Here is a 23,660-nt window from a genome sequence, read left to right on the forward strand (position 1 = left end):
GTGCAAATTTTCAAGTTTTTCGAGGGTTAGAAAGTTACTTCTTTTTTTGAAAGCAGTAAACTGAGATTTCTTCTTCTTCAAGCCCTAGGCTCTAGAGCCATAATACATATGCTAATACAATCAACAAGGTTTTAAGAAAATCACCCACTAGCAGGAGAATCAGCACTCATGTCCTTCAAGTACGTGAGCTGCGCATAACAGGGCTCCAGTCAGGGGTGAAAGTAACATTAAGCACTTACTGGTATGGGGGCCTGGCTTCGGGCCTCGAGCGGAAGGGGCGGGGCCTCGAGCAGAAGGGCTGGGGTTGAGGATCAGTCTCCCCCAGCCAGCCCATCCGCGCTGCCTGGCCCGCACGGCCCGGGGCTCTGGCCGCTGCAGCGGTAGGAGTGGCCGGGAGCCCCATGCCCTTTTAAATCGCCGGCCCTAGGGCAGCTGTCCCTTTTGCTCCCCGTCAGTGGCCCCGGGGGGGGGGGGCATAAGAGGCAACATTAATGCACTGCCATGGCCGCGCTTTAAGCTGGGTCCTTTGCCGTGACAGCGCTTTAATGTCGACTGCGTACAAAACGGTACTGGCGGTAGGGTGACCAGATGTCCCGATTTTATAGGGATAGTTCTGATATTTGCGGCTTTTTCTTGTATAGGCTCCTATTACCACCCACCCCTGTCCCGATTTTTCACACTTGCTATCTGGTCAGCCTAACCGGCAGCCACTTTTTACCGGTACGCCATACCAGCCCATATCGGCCCACTTTCACCCCGGCTCCAGTGGGAACAAAGCTGGGACCAACACCTGTGGGGGAAATGTCACACAATGATCCGTGAGATTTTTGAATCAAGGATAAAACATTTGCAGTAAAATCCATCAGCCTGACAATGGGGGAGTACATGAATTAAAACATGATAAGTTATATAAAAACAGCCTCCACAGCCGGGAGGAGGCCTCCTTTCCCTACCATATTAACTCTTGGCAAGGCCTGCTGGACTCAGTGCGTTGTGCTGTAGTCCCATTCAACTAACTGGCACCTCTCCCCTCCCCCACTGACTGCAACGGGAACAGGATTAGCGCAGGGAGAAAGAGGAGTCCTCCAAGGAGACCATAGAAAGGAGGAAGTGGCGGCCTGACAAGCCATCGCGCGAGGGCCCGCTCTGGCCGGGCAGATGCGGGGCGGAAGCGGTGAAGCCGGCGGGGTTGCCCCGAGAAGGGCAGGCGGCGGCCGCAGCGACAGGTGCTGCCCGGGGTGGTGGGTGAATGAATGGTTGTGGGGCAGGGGAAGATGCTGCGGCTAGCGGCGGGGCTGCTGGCGGCGGCCCTGGCGGCGCTGCTCCTGGACTGGTACGGCCAAGCGGGGCCTCAGCGCCTGGGCCAGCGCCGCCCCTTCGCTCGGGAGCCGGCCCCCGGGGCAGAGGCCACCAACCTCTTCTGGGTGGTGCAGGTGAGTGGGGGCGGGGCAGGATCCCGGCCTCCGTGTCCGGGGGCGGCGGCTGCAGCAGGCTGCGCTGCCCTCTGGGTGGCCGCTGGTGCCAGGCTTGTAGGGCGGGGCAGCCTGCGCGTTACCATGGCGATGTCTCGGGGCTGGGAAGCGTGGCCGTCTGGCCTGGCTTGGCGGCCGCCCACTGGCTGCAGAGGGGTTCCCCTGAAGTAGAGCAGCGTGGCAGTGACTGGTGTGAGGTCGGGGGATGTCATAGCCACGGTGATGCACGGCCATGAGAGCTAGGGACTAGAAGTATCTGGCTGAAATATATTTCATGTTCAAAGTCTCTCACAATGTCTATCAGTTTTTGACCGGTTCTCGTAGTGATTCTGCCCTGAAGTTTGTACGGCGATGGCCTGACTATATCATGGTGAAATGGCAGTGGTGTGGGATGTGATGTTCAATCTGCATGTCACTCATGTTGTACTAGGGGAATGTTGTATTGAAATGTCATCATGGCGCAATGTGCTGAAGTTTTGCAGGCCCTGGAAGTGTTAATACTCTTGCAAGTCCAGGTTCCTGGATGCAAGATCTCTTAGCAGCACTGAGGTGTCACCAAACATATCAGCATAGGTGCCAGCCCTGTATTGGGGTGAGCAAAGTGTGGCTTGGGTTGGCCTCCTTTTACGTGTGGAGGAGGTGTGTGAGGTGGGTGTGGGTTATTGCCCTATATAAATAATGAGTGTCTGCAAGCTGCTCCTATTTATGCAAATTGTTGCAGCTCTCAAGCTCTTGGCAAGTTGACAGTGTTGATCTTCCTTAGGCTAAATTCTGGCATCTTTCCCCTAGTAAACTGGAAAATACTTTCCTTTTCCCAGTCTCTCTCACAATTAACTGTAAGTGATGGGGCTTGACCAGTTTACCAGACTGGCTGGAGGATTACATCTCTTTGTTTGAAGTAGATATGAAAGATGAGGGAGCTCATCCAGTTAAGTCAAGGGTTAATGTCCTAGTGATACATCCAGAGTCCTTCTGCCCTCAATGGTGGTGCTGTTCTGGGAATTATATAACTGAGGGACGTGGTTAAATTCCTTTCTAGCATCAAAAAATATTATTAGTTATTACTTCTAAATATAATTAAAAGTTAAAACACTTTTTAATTCATATTGGTTTTGATATAAAACGTTCTAAAAATACCAAATTAAGATTTTAGTGTAACACTCATTGATAGCATCTGAACTGGGTTGTCATATCTGAAATCTTTCCTTGGCCTTCGTTTTTTCTTGTCTCTGTTGTCCAGTGCACATCTATAAGATTATATAAATGTTTAGATCATAGAATCATAGACTCTAAGGTCAGAAGGGACCATTATGATTGTCTAGATCCATCGGCACTTGGTGTTTAACGTGCACTAATTTTTTATGTACTTACAATAAATTCAGCTGAGATGTCCTGTATTGCTGCTGCTTAGTTATACTCTTCATTTGTAATTTTTTTTTACTGTTTTGTAATGATTCATCCACCTTTCATGTTTATTAATAGGTTCCTGTGGTTTTGTAATAGCTCCTATTTATTGTTGATATGTGTTTTTGTTTTGTTTTTAATTGAGCTATATGCTACATTTGACACTTTACTTTTATTCTGGTAAGTTTAGGGGGGAAATCTGCCCCTACATATGCTCAGTAATTTACTAACTTCAGCTGGAGTTCCTTGTGCATAATCAAGAGTGTTATTTTGTCCTCCTATTCTTCCTCCCACTCCTCTTCTATGGGTTTTCCCATATTTTAAGTTACTTTTCTTCAACTCATGTAGGGCTTGTCATCATTGTAGAGTTATCTCAAGTTATAAATCAAGTGCTGCCACAACTCAAGTCCCATCCACATATCAAAAACCTTAAGTCAATGTGTGGTGGTGCTTTTAACTCAAGGTGACTGGCCCACCAGAGATATCTGCTACAGCTCAGGTTAGCACAACTTGTCAGCTGCTAACACAGTCACTCTGTTCAGTAGTCACTCTACAGCTAACCCAGAGGTTCCCAAACTTTTTGCTTGTGTGACCCCATTTTGAGACTTATTGTTTCCTATTACCTCAGAAAGGAACAAAGCAACATAGTTGTCGAGGAATCCAGGGAATTTACACATTAAGTACATTAATTAATATGCTGTAATGTGACACGAGTTTGCATGTTGCGACACAGCCTCTCGAAATCCAGTGGCATGGTAGAAATTGCACATCTAATCTCTGATATGACATCAATGGTAGATCAATACTGAGACTTGATAGACACAAGTGTGCTGAATCCAGCTTCACACAACTATGTGCTCGAGAATGGTATCATCAGTTTGAAGGTGTATGTTGAGAGTGAAGGATATTCATTCTTGACAGTGAACCAGAACTCTGGGAGAGAAAGTTGGGCGTATGTTTCTTGAAAGAATCGATTGCAGGAAATTTAGATGAGCTGGCAAATCCATGGCATCAGGCTTGCAATGAAAAGGATTTCGCACTCAGAAATACTTTGTCACATCTAGGTTGGGGGAAAAAGGATGCAAACTCTTCCTCCAGCTGGCTGAGATGCTCAGCCATCACTTGTCTGGGAGGTTGAATAATTCCATTGTGAGTCAGGAACCTGCAAAGTTGTGGGAAGGATTCATAGTTGGTCTTCAATAGATTAGTCTTCCAGAAAACAATTTTCTTCATGAATCCTGTGATTTGATCAGTCAGCTGTCAGATGTGGGTGTTCTTTCCTTGCAGACTTGTATTCATTTAATTCAGTTTCCCAAATATGTCTGTGATATAGGCAAGAAGGCACATCTTTCTTTGGTCACATAGAAAATCAGTGAATTTCTCTCTTTGCAGTTCATTGCATATGTATGCAGCTCGTCTCTTAGTTCAAAAAATCATACCAGTGCATGTCCTCTCAAGAGCCAAAGAGCTTCAGTGTGGAATAACATGTCATGATCGGACCCCTTTTCTTCACACAGTTTTGCAGACAGAATCTTGCAAAGAGGCTGAATCTTGATGTAGTTCATCATAGACACGACCTTCCGCAAAACTTCCCCTGGATTGGACTCAGAGCTTTAGATGCCAGCTGTTCTCTGTGAATCACACAGCAGAAGGAGCAACTTTCTTTACCAAGGCCCACAGACCTGCTTTGTGGCCTGTCATAGATGTAGCTCCATCTGCGCAAAAGCCCATCAGGCGATTACATGGTATATTTTTGTCTTGCATGTAGCACACTGAATATCCCTTGTGCTGTCTCCTGTATGGAAAGAGGGAGAGAGAACAGAATGTCTTTGGGAGTTGCACCTTCTCATCTGTATTTGACACAAGCCAAGAAATGTTCATCATGGTCCTGAGTGCTCACATCAACTTGAAGAGCAAAAACAAATGTATTTTTTCAGATGGTCCACCAGTGTGTTTTCCTGATCTGCAGCTATTGCCTCAATCCTTTTCAGGGCCACTCAGAGGATTCAGGGAGCCTGGGGTCTTTGGCGGCAGGGAGCCGCCAAATTGCCGCCGAAGACCCGGCACTTCGGTGGCGGGTCCTGGGGCGGAAGGACCTCCCACTGCCGAAGACCCAGAGCGGAAGAAGCTCCGGGGGCCCGGGCCCCGCAAGAGTTTTCCGTGGCCCCCGGAGCGAGTGAAGGACCCCGCTCCAGGGGCCCTGAAAAACTCTCATGAGGGCCCCTGCCGGGCCTGGAGCCTGGGGCAAATTGCCCCACTTGCCCCCCCCTTACCCAGGCGGCCCTGATCCTCTACTTCACTACGTTGTTGGAGACTGGTATGGCTTTGAGTTTGTTTGCTTCAGTTTCCCACACATGTTCACCATATTGATTTGCAGGTGGCAAAATCAAAGTCCAGTTGAGTGAGGCTTTGAGGTGTGTGCAATGTGGTAACTCACCTCAAAGGATGCCTTGGAGCTTGGTCAGAGGCTGACACGGCTCTCTAGAATTGTGATTGTTGATATGAAAAGTTCTTTCCGGCGCTGGAAAAATGACCTTTGGTTTTCTAATGTGTTCCTTGTGAAGGGTTTCGTAGTGTGACTCAAATTTATTAGGCTTCATGCTTTTGCTAGATAATACTGTGTGACATTGCAGGCACTTTGGCGTTTCTTTGTTCTTGACCAAAACACTGGTGAAGCCATACTCAAAGAAAACCTTGTTGTATTTGTGAACACGTTTCTGCCAGAGGTTGAAGCAGATACTCTGTGTAAAAATGAGTCCATTGTGCCTCTTTTCACAAATGAGCAAGAGGAATTCACTGTTAAGCAAATGAGGCCAGGACTTAGGAAGACCCTGCATGGTGATACTAGGGCACCACAGAGTCAGTGACTTAGAATGATTTTTTATCGAGTGCCGACAGGGTACTCAGCATGGCATAAAAGAAAATATAGCCCCCCCCCCCCCCCAAGAAGCTTACAAGCCACTGCAGATTCCCATCTCAGAAAAGGTTATCACAGGCTCCTGTGAGCTCCAGCAGAGAGGATGCTCTGTTGCTGCCCACAGATAAGGATCTTCTGTATTGAAGTCCCTTCTCTGGATGCTCGTATATCTGGACAGTGCAGCAAATTGGTATTTGCATAGCCAGCATGTCCAGACCTGCTCCACAGATGCCACCCCACAAGGCCGCCATTTTGATCTACAAAATAGTGGCCTCTGCACAATGTGACCTTGCACACACCATACGTGTGAAGTAACACCATGAAGAGGCCACAGTTTTGTAGAGAAAAATGGTAGCCTCCTAGCATTGCGATTGTGGAGAAAGTCTGGCCAGGTTCGGGGGCAGATAGCATTGTCTCGCAGACAACTCTAGCCTGTTGGACCCATGAGCCCATCTGCTGATGGGGTGACTTCATTTGGAGTCATGACCCATAGTTTGGGAACCGCTAAGCTAACCTCTTGAGTCCCTTCCAGCCCTTTGTTTCTATGAGTGTTATTTTGCAGCTTGGCTGCTCTCACTCAAGCTAGGCTAATTAAAGAGGTGTTAACTCAAGTTACCTACACTGAAGTTATCTCTGCAGAGAGAGTTTTGTCTTTAATTTCAATAATATTGAAATGTTCCTGACTTTCAAATATATCTTTACTAAATCTGCAATCTTATCAACCATGTATAAATCTTTAACAGCTGCTTTATCATTAACCCGCTTTGATTAATTTCCAAAGGCTAAATCCAAATAGCTTCTGATCTTGGGGGAAATGTGCTCCTGGCTCCCTGGTAATTCCACAAGGCTAATTCCAGGTCAGTGTCTAGATATAAATCCACAGGATCAGTACTCTGGCCTTTTTTACAGCCCTTCCTTTATCTGTATGAACACTTCCTGCTTTGCTTTCTCCTGCTATCCTGCAGTTCTGTAAATGTTTCCTGTGACATGTCTGCCATTTCTATATTAGTTGTGCACTAGTCTAAACTGTCACTTACGTTATAGATATTTTGAATATGTGGTTTGTTTTTCCCCCAGATGGAATCGCCTCCCTTGTCCATATGGTCACTCCTCCAGTTCAGCTGTCATTTTGGCACATGTTGAGATTTATTTCCTTCTCCCATCCCTGGTATCTTCTGTGATTCTGATGGAGTCCTGAGGATCTTAATAACTTTCAAATCTTTCCACTTCAACAACCTCCATACTCCACATTACAGTCAACATTCTTTTAGCTAAGGAGAACTGAAACTGATTCCTTCCAGTGCCTGATTATGTCATTGCTGTGTAAGAAAAACACTCCTTTCTGTGCAGCGCTCCCAGGCCCTGTTATACGTTCATGATTATTTTCAAGGAGATAGCAGGGAATGGTTCTTGTTTGCATTCCGGGGGACATTACGATGTATAAGTTGAGTAGGGAAAACTACATTTTTTTTTTCTTACCATAAGGTCAGTAATGCAGTGTGTGATAAGTGTGAGGAACACATGCACAAAATGTCAATCTTACATCAGCATATTTTTAAAAAATAAAATATGACCCACATTTAATTTTTCAGCAAATAAGTGACTAAACAGTGAGTCTTCATTTTGCTAATATCAGTTATATCTCACATGTGATGACAACAGGACTAGATGGAGAGAGAACTTTGAATTAAACTCTTATTTTGCAGTATGACTTTTTTGGATCCCTGATTTAAAGGAAAACTGCAACTTATTTTCAGTAGTTTTATCACTTTATTTAGGTGTAAAAATGAGCAAATTGTAGAATCAGTAGAACTTCACTACTTTTCACACCGAAGATGACAGTTTTGCCGCACTTCTCAGTGAAGGTCTAATTGAGCTGTTGTAGTGAGGTTTCATATTACTAAGACCTCATTATTTTCACAAAATATTTATTAGTATTTAGCATCAAACATAACACGTCAAATAATGAATATGGTATACTTATGATGCATTACCTTTGCTTTTTTATTGTGCTATCTCTTTAATCTCTAGTTCATCAATTTGCAATCAGCATAACTATCATTAGTACAGATTAGTGAGGTTCATAATATTTTGAAATAGCTATGAAATTATAACAATTATTATTTGTTTACTATACATTTATCTGTCTTGGGGTCCAGCTCTGATATAGAGAGAACTCCCATAGAGATTGGTGGGAGATTTTCTTGTATGAGGACTGCAGAATCAGGTCCAAAGACATAAGAATTCTTATCATTGCAGTCAGTCTTCCTTCAAATGGCTGAAAAATAGGGAGGAAGCTATGACTATTTTTTATTATTTTGCACCTCTGCTGCTTTTTAGATTAGCTATAAGTGTTTGTGTGAGTTTGGTTCTTATAAAAATGAACTAATAACTTAAATTAGAGTCCTGTCTAACCAAATAATTTTCAAATGTGGAATTATTTGAATGTCTTGGTTCAAAAGAAAAGCTGCCTTCAAAATATATGAAAGGTGTAGTAATCCTTTTTGGGTAGCCCTCACATTGATGAAGGCATTTCTAATTGATCCAGTACACTTTTTGTTTAGTTGTTTTAATAACCATCTTTGTCATTCTTGAGATAAGACTTGTCACTTGATCTCTGCATGGGTGATTTTTAGAAATCTTTGAGCAAAGCTACTGGAAAATTAGTTGGGTCCTGGTCTAAAGCTACTAATTTATTCTCAAGTCCTGTTTAGTTTTAGATGGCTCTTGCTTTGCAAAACATTTAGAGTTGTTTCTGGCAACGATCTCTCCCTAAATATATATTTTTGGTCTCTCCGTCTGTGATACAATACCTTTTATCCAATATATTCTTTCTGTAGGTATCAGACATTCACATCAGTAGGTTTCGGGATCCCAAACGAGTTCCTGACTTTGAAAAGTTCTGTTCTGAAACAATTGATATAATTCAACCAGTGCTTGTTCTAGTGACAGGTAAGCAATTCAGAAATTATATTTCTTCCTCTCGCCCCTTCCTTGGTAATACATTCAGACAAGTAAAATGTCTAGCTTCTCAAAGTAAAATGTCAAAGCTTAAGGCATCTTAAGTAATGAAAATCAAATTGCAGCTGAAAAAACAGTTGTTAGTCCAAAAAAAGATACTTTCCTACACCCAGCAGAATTAGCATTGTTTTAATTTATTCTACAGGTGCAAGCAGAAGGTTTATAGTGAATTTTTAGTGCTCATAATCACTGACTGTAACTAGGTGGTGCACATATTGGGTGCATTCTGAAGTTTTCCTTACAGTTCTGCCAATGCATATCAGTCCTAGGATCTGTACTGAGACCTATCAACTCATTTCATACACAGACTAAAAAACAAGCATCAGATTTGGTGGTGGAGCTCAATATGTGTATATTCTGGGGGTAAAAAGAATAACACCTATTCAGTTATATAACCTTTTTGTAATAGTGAGAACTCATTTTTACTTATTTGCATTGCTCATGTTCTTTTGACCATATGTCATATCAGGACTAATAAAAGAGACATAAGCTGTTTATTTAACTGTTCTGCCACAATTATCAATATGGATCAGTGTTTATTAAATGATCTGAGGAGACTTTGCAGTAACAGCTGTATGAAAGACTCCAGAATCTAAGTGCTAGCAGGGTCACTAGGTAGAGTTTGTACCGTAAATGAATATCTCATTTGTTGTGCAAAATTGCTTCCCAGACAGCTTTTTGCATAAATTCTAGCAGTTCCGAAACATTTTAATCTATTTTTAAAGATAGTTAAACAATGTGCATCATGTAAGTAAAGGAAGAAGGGTTTAAAATACAGACTCCTAGGAAAGTAAAATGAAAATGTGAACAAAGGGGCGGGGGGACACCTCATATTTCAATCAGTACTGAAATGGGCGATGGCTGATCTTCTATACCAGGAAATGTAGCAGTTAACTTTGTGACAAGAAGTTTTCATTATTTGTAATTGAGGATTCTGCCTTAGTATTTTCAAAATGTAATGCAGTCTTGTAAAATCTTTCTTGCTTATAGGCAAGGATGTGGCATTAAAGAGTGCTGCCATGACATGTTAAACACAAGTTTGAATGTAACTGATAGCAAAGGCAGGGCACATATAGTGTAAGAGGGCTTTACCTTTATAGTAATAAATCTAGTACCAAATGGCAGTAGGCACTAGAATGTGTTCACAGAAGGCCTGTCATTGTGTTGAGCGTAAAGCATGTGCGCTGCATGCTTGCATTATATAGCTCTTCTGTGTGATTTATGAAGAATGTAGCATGTAGTTCAGTCTTGGCCTTGTGCACTTACAGGTGATTTGACAGATGCCAAAACAAAAGATAAACTGGGCTCTGAGCAGATTGAGGTGGAGTGGCAAACTTACCAGTTGATCCTGAAGAGATCAAGAGTCATGGAGAAAACCAAGTGGATAGACATCAAAGGGAATCATGGTAAGAGAGAGCCAAGAAACTAATAGTTTAATGAAGGACCCAAATAATCCCAGGGAAATAAGAAACCTAGTCTAGTCAAATGAAAGTTGTAGGCAACCTTCCATTTTAAGATGCTAATATTCATTAAGATACTGGTATATGTTATGAACTCCTAAGATAGGGTTGCCAACTGAGGGCCCAATTTATTGAAGTCAATGGAAGTGTTTTTGTCTATAGGGATTGTAGGATTGGGCCTTTAGAGAACAAGGAGAAAGGCTTTCCCTTGCTTCTTGCTGCTGACTGGCTAATAACTGAGTAAAATGTTTAAAGGAGCTCATTTAAACAAACAATCACATAGATAGGTCTAGCTCCTGACACATAGAAGGGATTTCTGAAGGAGTTTCTGTAACACTTCTGCAGTTTTCATAAATAACACCTTCTTGACCAATTAAAAAACTAAACTACCTTAGTTTCTCTACCTCCACTTGTAAAACATTTAGCTTATGACTACTTTGTTCTCTTTGAGCTTAAACCCAAATGAGCAGTCAAATTATGTCCAATGTTAAATTAATTGCAGCAATAATGGAAGCAAACAAATAAATAAATAGGTTCAGCTTTCAAATATGGAAAGGCTTTCTGATCAGTTTACAAAGTTCATTGCACTAGGGATTTTTGTTTGGTAAATGTTTCCTTTAGGTTTCTTATTGTGGGACTAAAACTGTTTTACAACATTGAACCCCAGTAAAACAAATGACACGGAAATGAATCTTCTGTCAGGTTGTTACCAGAGTGTCTCTTTACCTGCTCCCAGTATGTGAGTTGATGCTCAGTGAGAGAGAATGAATTCTGTCTTTCCTCTCATATCTACTTGGTTATGCAGCCTCACAATTTCATTAGTTTCTACTTTAGCTCCATCCCTTGTTCCCACATGGTAGGATTCCTATGTAGTTAATGAATTTAGAGATGAAACCTGATGTACCTTTCTTCTTCAATGAAAGGGTGTTGGTTATATCCCTGAAAACTACAATGGGGAGTTTCAACAACTCATCACTCTCCTGACAAGCAATTTCTTGTGAAGGGAAATTCAGAAGCATACTGATCATCGATAAAGGACTGTATTGAGACTGCATGGTGCATTCTTCTCATTATTCCACAGTCCTCACACCCTGAAGGACCCTCATCATAGTGAATTCCCTTCACGGTGAGGGGCTGGACATGTATCTCTCAGATCACTTTCAGTGCTTTTTCTTCAATTGTCAAGAACATTGCTAAGGATTAATCTGAGATCACCCAGATTAATTTTCATTGGTGACAAATGTTCCTTCTAATTTATTTTCTGTGTAAGGAATGAGTGCAAATTAAATACTTAGGAACACATGCTCTTTTCCCTTCCATGTTCACATTTGTTTGTTTATTCACTCTCCTCACTTGTTCTTGTTCAATCTCTCCCATTCCTACCCACTCTCTTAAATTCCATTATGTTCACTACTCTCTCCTTTTATCACTGTTTTTCCTCTCATTTGCTCATTTTCCCATCTTCCCATTTGTTCTTTTCCCTCATTAACATTCTCTCTCATCTTATCTCTGTCCTCTTTTTCCCTTCTCCTCCCAAAATCAATTGTTGACCAACCATCTCTTCAAGGTTTTTTCTGTATAACTAGTTTTTTCATCATAAACTGCCTTGTGCCCGCACACACAAGTTATTTTTTCAGTTTTTCTGGCTTTTTATTCCACTTTAATTAATCCACTTAGGAAGTGACATAACTTCATATCAGAATGAGTTATTTCAGTATGGAAACCAATCCTAGAACCCTGCGAGAAGGAGATTCGGCAAGACAGCCAAGATCTCTTTGTACGCCCAACCTGAGCCAGAGACCCAGGCACAGACTGGACCTGAGATGGCTCCTGAGACCCAGGCATTAAGCACCCAATGTGCCATGGCTCTCACAGAGAGAGCACTATCAGTTGCTGAATGCCTAGCAAACCTTTGAGGGAAGTGAAAGAGGATAAGTGAGGAGACAGTTGCTGACCTTGTGACAGCATCCCAGCAGAGCGCCAAAAAGACAGAAGATTAGAGGGAAGTTTTCATGCTTCAGAATAAAAACGGGAGAGAGGAGAACAGGGATTAGTCAAGGGAATATACAGAGAAAGAGACCATCAAGAAAAAGATGTTGGACATGATCACAGAAGCAGACCAACCTACTGGAAAACAATGTGTTGCTTGACTCATGCCCAATACTCCAGCCTAGCCATGGCCTGCAGTCTGTTGAGAACACAGGATATTGGGAACACCTTTTCAAGCCCCAGTTACAAGGGACAGGCCCTTCTCATGTCACTTCATCCCTCAAGAGAAGGAAAACAGCTACAAGTCCACCTACACATTTTTGTGACTCTATCTGCATAAAAATGTTTGAACTCAGCACTTGGAGCATGTGTGCCCTATTTCCAATGGTTTTAACTTTGTTCTGTGTTTGTTTATATCAATAAAGTCTTACAACTCTGCTGAAAATTTCATTGAGGTACAACTCCCGCCTAATAACATCGGTTCCTAAATAATATCATCACACAAAGAGTATTAATTTCTTTGGTTACATTACATTTTCCTCTGCTACACCTTGGTCTCAAAGTAGGAGTACAATGCTTCTTCGACCAATTGGGGCGTTTTGCAGAGGCACCATCATTGGATGATGATAAAATTCTACAAGTCTCTTCACTCCTGCTCTGATGAGGCTCTTTCCCTTGCTCTCATAGATGTTGTGCAAAACACAGCAAGCAACTATAACATGAAGCATATATTTCTCAAAAGGATCCAGCCTTGTCATACGACACCAACACCTTAGGTCCAAATGTGCACTCTGTTGTCGTTCTGCAGCTGCTCAGGAATTTCTTTCTCCTATTCAGGTGTCCAGTAAAAAGCTTCATAACTTCAGAAAGCTGTGTCTCCCAGAATGACAGGAGATCACAACACCGTTAATGTCCATAATGGTCTTTGGAGCAAAAGTCCCATTTTTTTCATTGCATAAAGTGGAATGAGTTCTAAAGATTATAGACCTTTTCAGACCATCCCACATGAGTTGTATAGCAGCACTAATAGCCCCAATCATGCAAATCCATCAACCTCGTGGTCATTGCCTCTGTGCATTGATGTGGGGTTACCCACACCCTCTTAATAGCAGCACAAACTTCCATGACACCAATCCTTAAAATTGATCTACCAATACCAAACTGGTTAGCTACTGACCAGTAGCAATTGGGGATGGTGGGCTATTAGTTGCTGTTAGACATTCATTTCTCTATGCTGATGAAAATTCTGATGTTGGTGTTCCACCATTGCAGCTCTATGGTGAGCTCTTCACAAATCTCTAAGAAAGTAGTCTTCTGTATCCTGAACTTCTGCCACCACTGCAGGTCATCCTAGTTCTGCATTGCTATCTTGTCCTGCAAGTTGGTGATAGTTGGCCAAGCTCAGAAGTGGTGCTCCACTGTGTGAAGCTGCTCCAGGAGCCGTTACTTCTACTTTCATCTTTCTCCTGTAGCAGTATCCATATGGCATCATGGAAGCTATACTTGTGGCTGTCTTCCATAGCTTATATAGCTATATGACTGAGATGCCTCAGTGTAGAAAGCTTCTTTCTGTGGCAGTCACTGCAGCTCTGCATGCATGTAGCTTAGGACTTGTTTGCAGCAAACTGGGGTATAAATCTAGCCTTTTGCATACTAAGTGTCCATTTGGACCTTGTTACCATGACTTTATGTGCTTTGCCATGCACCTAGTGTGCGTTGACCTACCACTCTTTGTAGAGGGAATAGATTAAAGCACATTGGGAAACTTTTAGTGTGTGGCAGTAGGTTCCACACAGACACTTAGTGCATGGCAGATTAGTGCTGGTTAGATTTACATACCAGATTGTCATAAACTAAGTGTTTGTGTAGACAAGCCTTTAGAGGGAAATTTGCTGGTGACCTAACAAGTCTCCAGAGGTGAAGAGCTAGCACACTAGTCTATCACCCAGGCAGGTGCTTTGAGCTTGTCAAAGATATGCTCTGTATCTCCAGATGCATAGATACAAAGAATTAAGAAGAAGGCCACTGAATCCAGATGATTTCACATGGCAAGCAATAATACTTCATGAATTTCAACGGGAATAGAGCTAAGTTACAGACAGTACAATCTGCCAAAGCCTGCTGAGACTGCTCTCCAACAGTGAGCAATAGAAGACACAGAGCAATAGTTGGCTTCATCTGAATAGTCTCTTTTCTTTCTCTTTCACTGCAGATTCATTCAACATTCCACACTTGGACAGCATCCAAAATTACTACAGGTACTCTTTTCTTTTCTTTCTTTTTTTTTTTTTTTTTAATACCTCACTGAGTCCATAAATCCAAGAGCAAAGTGAATTGCATTGCAGACAGGGAATAATCTGTTTTTAGCTCACCTCGGCCAAATACACATCATGACCGATTTTTTTGTCAGCATAGGGCTGTTTGATTTTAGTGTCCCAATCTTCCCCTATTATCCACTAACATTTGAATGGACTGCTACAGGAAGGCAGAGTATCTTTTGCCCACCCTTTTAATCTCTCCCTCCTGTATGTTTTGTAGCTGTGCCTGTTAACAATTCTTGCCCCAACTAGGAGGTGCTCAGAACATCATGTATTCATTCTCCCCCAGAGCACTTGAGTGACCAACTTGTGTGCCATTGGCATTTTAGAAGGATTCCCTTATCATCCTTTTCATTTTCTGGTGTTCCCTTCTGCATCCTCAAGAATATTTACATCTGCACAACAGGAGGGACCCTACCTGAGCTGGTTTATCATTCATTAAGAAAATGAATATAGACATAGGTGAGAAAAAGAGATAACTCTAAGGAATAAATTGGAGATTCAAGTATAAAGATTTCAGTGGGATGGTTCAGGAAATGTACAACCCTATAAATAGCAGATGAAAATCATTCTCCATTAGTAAGTAGGACTACAACAATGCATTGGTAGGCTAGAGGTGTGAAAGATACATAAGTGCTTAAACTCTAATTCTGTCAGCCTCCTAAGTAGGGTCTTCAGTGTTGCATTAGCCTGGGGTCTTATCTGGCTGTTGCCTCCAGGTCCTTCCTGTCTCTACACATCAATTTGTCACCTGAATTTAGCGATGCTTTCAACTGGGCTAGCTGAAACAGCTGGAGGATGTAGGTTAGAACAAAGATTCTAATTTCACTTGGGCTGGAAACCCACCTTTTTGCCGGGAGAACACAGGCTAAATCACTAGAGTGTAGATAGTCCTCCAGTGCCTTCCCATAATTCCTCCCATGTGCCAGAAGGACAGATGAGTTTTCCCCACAATTCAGTGGAAAAGAATCAGAGCAGCTGAGCTTACTGTAGCATGAAAACATGGAATATGTCCTCACAAGTCTTAGTGAAACACACGCGGGATGCAGCACCATTGAGCCCTGGTAGCTTTGGTATGGCTTTGCAGTCTTGCTCCTTACCTCTGGGGTAAGCCAGATCATGCAGGCTACCTCTGCTGTAAAGACATATCCTTACTGAAGGAGATTGGAAAAGCACGGAGGAGAGATGAAGTTGAATTCTGCTCTTGAAATTTGAGCTGACTTTTTTTATGGAATTGTTTTGGCACTGGGTAAATTCTTTCTTAAGTAACTGCATTTTGTCCACTTAACAGCAGATTGATATTCCCATAGATATTTTAAGCATATATGTCTCTGACCTCACCTGCTTTACACCAAGACTAAATTTGGCCCATACACTGTAAACTCCGATGGATCTATCATTATAAAATTATGTAAAGGTGCTATTATAATTCCAGGTGGTCAGTTTCTGAACACTCCAGTGTTGGAGGTGGAGTGGGGGAAGGAAAAGTTTTTCATCATTAAATATAAATTACTTTAGTTTCAGTAAATTTTTATAACTATGTTTAGTTATCTTGCTGTTGAGACAGGTCCTAAAGATGAGACTCCTGTTGCCTCCTGCATTGGACTGAAAAACTGCACTGAAATCCTTAAACACTGTTAAGCATCAGTAAAAGGCAGGCTGTTATATTGGAGGATGAGGCTCATTTATCTGGTGTCCAAATGAAATAATATTAGGATTAAGGAGTGGGGAGGAAGGGAGAAGGAGATGGCAGAGTAGAAGGAAGGATTATGGAGGCATTTTCCTCAAATTAAACAGGACTAGGCAATAATTCAGAACAATAGTTCTTTTGCCTGGGTCAAAGAGAGACCCCCATCCCCTGCCTCTGTACACTTCCAAGAAAACATCATTCTTTGTTGCACACCTTATAGTACTATAGCTTTCAGTATGTTAAAAACAAAAACAGGAGAAGGGGGGAGGAAGTATGTGCTTTCTCAGCATTACATGCCTCTGTTAACTGTTCAGTATTAAAATTGTGAAAGGCAGCAATTGTACTTAGAATGCAAAGATTTAGCAAAATGGTGTGATTTTTTTTTTAAACTAAAGAATGGCAGTGCCTATTATTTCTCTGCCCCATGAACATAGGGGGTAAAACTCAAATCTGTTCAACATACTTTAAGTGGGAGTAAAAACAGAGCCTGCTTAGGGTGGTGATATCAAACTCCCAGATTTTTCTTGAATTCATGAGGTGCTGTGTTAAGGCAGTCCTTAACAATAAGTTTGGTAAAATAGTCTTATGTAGTATTAGAAGATGATCATTCCGATTGCAGCGTTGATACATGCTCAGTAAACTTATTTTTTAAGTTGTTGTTTTTTTTTCTTCAGCCCTAGATTTCTGGCCTTTTACAATTATTCTGATTGGTGGAGGTTACAAATTCCGTTTTCTGGGTGCATTAATTGAACAGAACAAATTATATTCCTTTAGCCTGTACATACTGTGGGGCTGAGAAAATGCCAGAATTAAAAACAAAAAACTCATCTAATCATAGAATTTTGCACAATTATAATTTAGATGTCCTAAAAAAATTATCAACTTTCATTTGAGCATTTTAATAATGAAGATTATTATTAATCTGGCTGGAAGATTGACTCATTGTCCTAATGGAGTAAAGGACTAAAATCTCTTTCAAGAAGATGACACTGTCATCAATCTTTATTTAGAACTCAGCAATGTCTAGTGTTAAGGACACCTGTATACCAGGAAGAAACATTTATTCTATACCTCTTTCCTTTATTACAAACTAGTATAATGCCTTGAACAGGAACATTTATTTCCATCTCTCCTTATTTTTAAAAACCTCTTTTCAGAATAAATTAATTCCAACACTCGTATTAAGTAATGTGAAAAGGAAAGCCAATATGTTCGTTCCTTCTGCTTCCCATAAGGTCTGGAATTTTTTTTTTTTTTACATCTGCTTGTATTTTACATAAGAAATTCAAGTCTTGTTTTTCCTGTGACTCTGTGGGTGACTGGAGAACTGGTAGGATTATGACAGCACAACAACCAGGAAAGTTAAACTTCAGTGAGAGGGGAAGTTATTTTTATTCATTGTTTAAAAGTTTTTGTGTGGCTTGCTGTTTTGTTTTGTTTTGGGGGTGTTTGGAAAACGCTTAACAATTCAATACCCAATCCTTTCAGTTAATAGCTTAAATTTTTTTATAGTCCATATTAAAACAATCTAGGAAAGAACTCCAGTAACATAGGGAAGACAAGATTTGACATTCCTGATATTTCTAAGGAAGTAAGCGCAAAAAAAAAAAAACAAATTTCCCCCAAAAAGTCCTTTCAGGCCTTTGCTGTATACCAAAAATAAACACAGGATACAAGCCCAACTTGTTTCCTCTGCAGGTCTCCTTTAATTAGGGTTGCAAGTGGCTCTGCTACCCTGTCATTCAGATGATTTGCCTGGTGTTGTCCTGCATTTGTTCCTGTCCTTTATCTGTAAAGAACATCATTATGCAAAGGGAAAACATCTACTCTGACCCTTCTTTTAACCATTTGAGTGCTAACCTGGTTTTAGCTCTAGTATGTGGTACATGGCTCAGAATATTTGTCCTCTTTGAAGTACAGATCTTCCAGTGCCGTTAGATTTTTAGAATGGACTTCACCTCAGCAGGAAGATGGAATTTAATGGGAAATCTTACATTTGTTCTATATCCTTTCCCTTTTGCCACTGCTCCAAACTTTTCTGACTGCAATATTTTCATCTTGTTTTGGCAGGAAATACTCTGCCTGGCATAAGGATGGCTCTTTCCATTATGTGCACAGGACGCCTTTTGGAAACTATTCATTCATCTGTGTGGATGCCACCCTCAGCCCAGGCCCCAAGAGACCATACAATTTCTTTGGGATTCTAAACATGGTACTGTAGAAGAATTTGCATTCCAGTTCACAAGCTGCTGGTACTTCCTGTAATATATGGTTTGATATTTGTTTGTTGTTTTTTCAAGAGAGAAATGTCTCAAACTCTAATGAGAAAGACAAAGTGGGTGAGGTAATATCTTTTAAAGGAATCACTTCTGTTGATGAAAGAGACAAGCCAAGTTTTTGAGCTACATGGAGCTCTTCCTCTGTGTACCTTGAAAACTTGTCTTTCATCAACAGAAGTGGGTCCTATAAAAGATACTACCTCACCTACCTTTCTCTCTTATATTTTAGGACCAACACAGCTACAACAACACTTCAAACTCTACCATTCATCTAAAAGATAGTCTTTGTATGTTAATATTGTTTTGTCTTTTCCTTAAGAAAATTAATGTTTCTTACATCATACTCTAAAAATAGGAGACAATTTTTCCCCCTCTCTTTTGCAAGAAATAATTTGTCATTCCAATACCAAAACACAGATCGAAAGGCTTTTTTTTTTTTTAAGGACACTGTCAAGAACTTCCTATGGTTTTTTGTTTTTGTTGCACATCAATGTTGGTATCAGCCCCTTAGAAGCTTTAAAATAAAAAATGCTTTCCTTCCCAATTCTGACCTTTTTGATTTGTTAAACATGTTCCTTGTGTGTTTGTTTCTTTTTTGTTTATGTTCTTATTTGTGCACGAGCATCATCAGTTATGTTGAAGATGAGGTACTGCAGTCCATGAAGCTTATGTGAAAGATAGTTTGTATCCTAAGTATAGAGATTTGGATCATTTGAATGAGATGTAAAACTGAGGTCCTGTTCTCTTGTGATCGTTAAAGATGCTATGGCAATATTTGAAAGAGTAGAAATATTAATCCTGATGTTTAGGTCAAATTCCAGTTCAAATAGTTGCATTTTGCTTCCCTAAATTCCCTCTCTAGTTTCTGATGGATATGGTATTCTTTTTCATTTATTCTCCTAAAATGTTGTTTAGTGTTGCTATGTTCTGTTAAACAGATGTCATCTTCTGCCCCTGAAATGACTGCATTCAGTGATGAGTAAAATGTTCCCTAACTTTTAGCTACCTCAAATGAGTGTTGAGGCTAAGGGCTCATCTGCACATGCAAGTTATTCTGGAATAACTTAAAGCCAAAAAGCTATTCCAGAATAGTGGACACACTATTCAGTTATTCTGGAATTACTCCATGTATAGACAAGGCCTAAGTAAGTTAATGTTTGTAAAGCACTTGGAGATAGTTGTAGGAAAGGTGCTATAGCAGTGCAAAATACAATATTATTGTTCCTATTGATTGTTCTAATTCATGCTGGATGCAGTAGCTTTGCAGGCAGAATTCAAGATGAGACTCTTTATTTCTGAGTCTGATCTCTTGTTCTTGACTGCAGTGAATTAAGCACGCTTTTACTTTATGAGCAAGAAACTGAGAGTAAGAAGAGTGTCATTTGCAAACATTTGGATAAAACTGTTGGATTGAGAAAAAAATAGGTAGTTCAGGATCAGTGAATATCTGTTGCTATGTTGTTGATTAAAGCCACAGGTTTTAAAGATGTATCTATGATTTTATCAGTGACTTGATTGTACACCTGGGATTTTTAATAAGGATGCAGAAAATACACAAATCCTTCAAGGCAAATGAAATATTAGTTGTAGCTACTAAAGCATTGTTACCTAATTTGACATCCAGAATTCATCCCATTTTTGTACGATTATAACTCAGATTCTCTCTTCTCCACTCATGTGTTGCAACATTTTACCTTCAGGTGAGAAGGCAGAAAAATATGTTGTCTGTCCTCCTGGACTCCCTGAAAGGGCACTTGCAAAGGTGGAAAACCAATGGACTTATGTCCTGTTTTTTTTTTTTTTCTGACTTTTTTACATGAGAAATTAAGGTGTTATCAATCCTGGAAGTCTCTCTGAACTCTGATAATTGGGGAACTTGTGAAATTTTATCACAAGAGTCAAGAGATTGAAAGCTGAACAACTAAGGGAAGGAAATTTTAGTCACTATTTAAAACTTTTTGTTTAATATTTTAACTCCAATGTCAAACATTTTGGAAAAAGAATGTCTCTGTTAAAGATTCAGCACCTGTGCCCCTTCAAGTAAGGCGTAAGAGGTGACAGTGCACATTCTCTGAGCCCTTTCATCCCTACAGTAGGTCCCTGGCAGTACCAAAGATGACCATACTTGATACTTCTAAGGTAAAAAATAAGCAGATTTAAAAAAACAAAACCCAAAGCTTCTATTTTATTTTGTGTGGGTTCTTATACCCTACTCGTCACCATCGTATTTGAGCGCTTTCCAGTAGTGCGTTAAGCGATGTGACTAACAGCCGTCATGTGTTTGTTCTCTCCCCAATAGAAAGTTGGGTGGCTTTTTAATAAATATGTGTTGCGATGTATTTATCTTAGAGAAGGCACTTAGAGAGGTGAGTAGTGAGGTTAGTGATGGTCGTTAGTTCCTTGAGAAGTTCATTCCACACTTTCATACCTGTCCCCAACACACTTCCCCACACAACAAGCTTTACTTTTGTTGAAGAGAGTTCAATTGTGCCAGGAGAGTATAATTGTCAACCACTGTTTTCATCCTGGAGCTTTAGGCAAACTTTTGATGTGATTGTGGTAGCCTGTGTTGCTGAGGAGACGCGCTGCAGCGTTTTGTACTAGTTGGAGTTTCCTAAATGTTGAAGGTTTTGTGCCTAGGTATATAACGTTGTAGTATAGCTGAGAGGTGTCAAAGATATGAATAAATAAAGCCAGATCTCCATCTGTTGGGATGGAGCAGAGTCTCATAGCCAATTGGAGATGATAGAAGACATTACTTGTGGATGCTGCTGTGTGAGAGCTTTAGCATCAGTGAGGAATCGAAGTGTAGTCCTAAGCTATGGAGTGAATTGGCCAGTTGCGGGTGTGTACTTTCAACCAACAGAAGCTGCACTGCAGCTACAAACTCTCCAAAATGCTTCCCTTTACCCATTAGCATCACTTCTGTCTTTCGGATTCAGCCAGCTGCTCTTTATCCATGAGCTGATATCACTTACATTATGGGCCATCTTGACGATAGCAGTGTGGTCAGGTGTAGAGAATAGGTATAGCTGTGTGTCATCTATATACTGCTGACACTAAGGTCTGTTCACCTAATGGCTGCATGCAGATGTTGAAAAGGACTGGAGAGAGAATTGATCCTTGTGAGGGTTCAAATGGTGGAAGTGGTTTCCATTCACTGCTTTTTGGGGTGTCTGTCCATCAGAGTGGATAAAAATCAATGATTATTTTTAATAAAAATGTCAGATTTTTTTTTTTTATTTAAATCAGATTTTTTTGGTAAAATGCTTTTTGGGGAAAAAACCTATTTAAAGATAGTTTTCATTAAGGTACATTATAGCTCAACGATATCTCATCATGGAGTAGGGATTATAAATTCTAATTCTATAGTATGAGACAACATATTCATGTAATGTTTAAGAAAAGTTTTGTAAATGAGTTCCAATAGTTCATGGATTAGGGACCCAGTCTTATGGGTTCCACAGACTTCTGTGTAGATTTCGGTTAATCTTTCTATCTACCCAATGGGACTCAGTGCTCAGTCTAGAAGATACTATCCGAGATGCTTAGTTTTGCAGTTCTCAAATTGTGGATTTGTGTCTCCAAAGATAACATGCTTGTTAACAACAAAATATGTTTTTAAATAAATAAATAATATTTAGAGGTGAGAAATAACAGACCTCAATCCTATTGTCCCTCTGCAAATTTGTGTACGCAGAGTCAATCCCTTGCGTCTCTCTAAAAGTGCAAAGTTTCAAAAAGTTAAATGAATAGAAGATTGTTGCGGGGGAATAGATCTGAACAAGGAGAAGAAGTCTGGAGATAAATGTGAAACGCGAGGGACAGGCAGTAGAAACAAAAGTGAAACTGTTTGAGCAGCATATTCCAGAAGTTTTGAGGTCTTTCTGAGTGTAGCCTTCATGGATATGAGATCTACCATACCATTCTCTCACTAGAAGGGAAAACCTATAATGGCAGCAGGACCTAAAAGAGACCCAGTTTGGGAATATTTTAATGTAGTTCCTCTACCTGTGTAGAATTTGTATTAAGGTTATAACAACCAACAAGAATGCACTTTTATGTAGAATCCATGATTAAATCGAGTCTTCCTGACAAAACCATGATTTAAATCAAATCCACCCTGCTCTCCAGGAAGGACTGTCATCATTTTAGTGCATTTCCCAGGACTTCTGTCACCTCTCTCAACTTGCATACCTTCTTTATGCTGAAGCTAAAATGGGCAAAAAAACCTTGGGGGCGGAGGGGAGGGAGAATCTCATGCAGCTCTTTATGCTGCTTTTGCCACTGCTCAAGTAAAAGGAATACTTTGACTGCTATGTAGCTTTATTTTTTCCAATGTCTGATCTTTTTATTTTGTTTGAATTGGGGGATATTGACAGCAGTTCTGAAAGTTCCATTTATGCACATGATTCTATAGGAATTTTAAAAAGTACTCTTTATAGTTTAAAGGGTGATTTGTGATGTTTGTTATTTGACTCTTGGATCCAAATAGCCTGAATGCTAATGAAACGCATTTTCAATTTGTCTGCAATTTCAGAGTCAAATGGAAGAGCTGTCTTCCTTGGCCACAGAAAGTCGTCATAGCAACCAAACCATCTGGTTTGGCCATTACCCCACTTCAACAATCATCTCCCCATCCTCGGGAGTACGACTGGTAATGAGGTAAGATCTCTCTTCTCTGCATATTTTAGGGTTACCATATTTTGAGTGTCCAAAAAGAGGACACTCCATGGGGCCCCGGCCCCGCCCCAACTCCGCCCGCTTCCCGCAAACATTTGATTCGCGGGAAGCCTGAAGCAGATAAGGGGGGGATGGGGGGAGGAGGTGCAGCCCAGTCTGGCCCCCCCGGCGTCTCCAGCTCGGGCCCTGGGATGCCGGCCCCAGGCCAGCCCCCAGCCGAGCACCCCTGGCCCAGCACCGCCTAGGGTGACCAGACGTCCCGATTTTATCGGGACCGTCCCGATATTTCCTTGTTTGTCCCGCGTCCCGACCGACATGCGGTCGGGACAACCGGACAAACAAGGAAATGCCCCGGAGCCTAGAGCCCGGAAGTACTCGCACGCCCCCCCCCCCCCCCCCCCCCCCCCCCCCCCCCCCCCCCCCCCCC

General features: G+C 41.2%; 1 protein-coding gene across 1 annotated transcript in view; it reads left to right on the forward strand.

Moving 5' to 3' along the window:
• Nucleotides 1-1,156: 1,156 nt before the first annotated feature.
• TMEM62 (transmembrane protein 62) overlaps nucleotides 1,157-23,660 on the forward strand; it is a gene marked incomplete in the record, with an annotated part of 44,788 nt that continues 22,284 nt past the window's right edge. The window contains 6 exon segments of the mRNA XM_034769204.1: nucleotides 1,157-1,433; nucleotides 8,634-8,745; nucleotides 10,083-10,220; nucleotides 14,476-14,521; nucleotides 18,342-18,483; nucleotides 23,091-23,206. Of these exon segments, the coding sequence (XP_034625095.1) occupies nucleotides 1,254-1,433; nucleotides 8,634-8,745; nucleotides 10,083-10,220; nucleotides 14,476-14,521; nucleotides 18,342-18,483; nucleotides 23,091-23,206 (734 nt within the window).

This window comes from Trachemys scripta, chromosome 4 (assembly GCF_013100865.1).
Source record: "Trachemys scripta elegans isolate TJP31775 chromosome 4, CAS_Tse_1.0, whole genome shotgun sequence".
Classification (NCBI taxonomy): Eukaryota; Metazoa; Chordata; order Testudines; family Emydidae; genus Trachemys; species Trachemys scripta.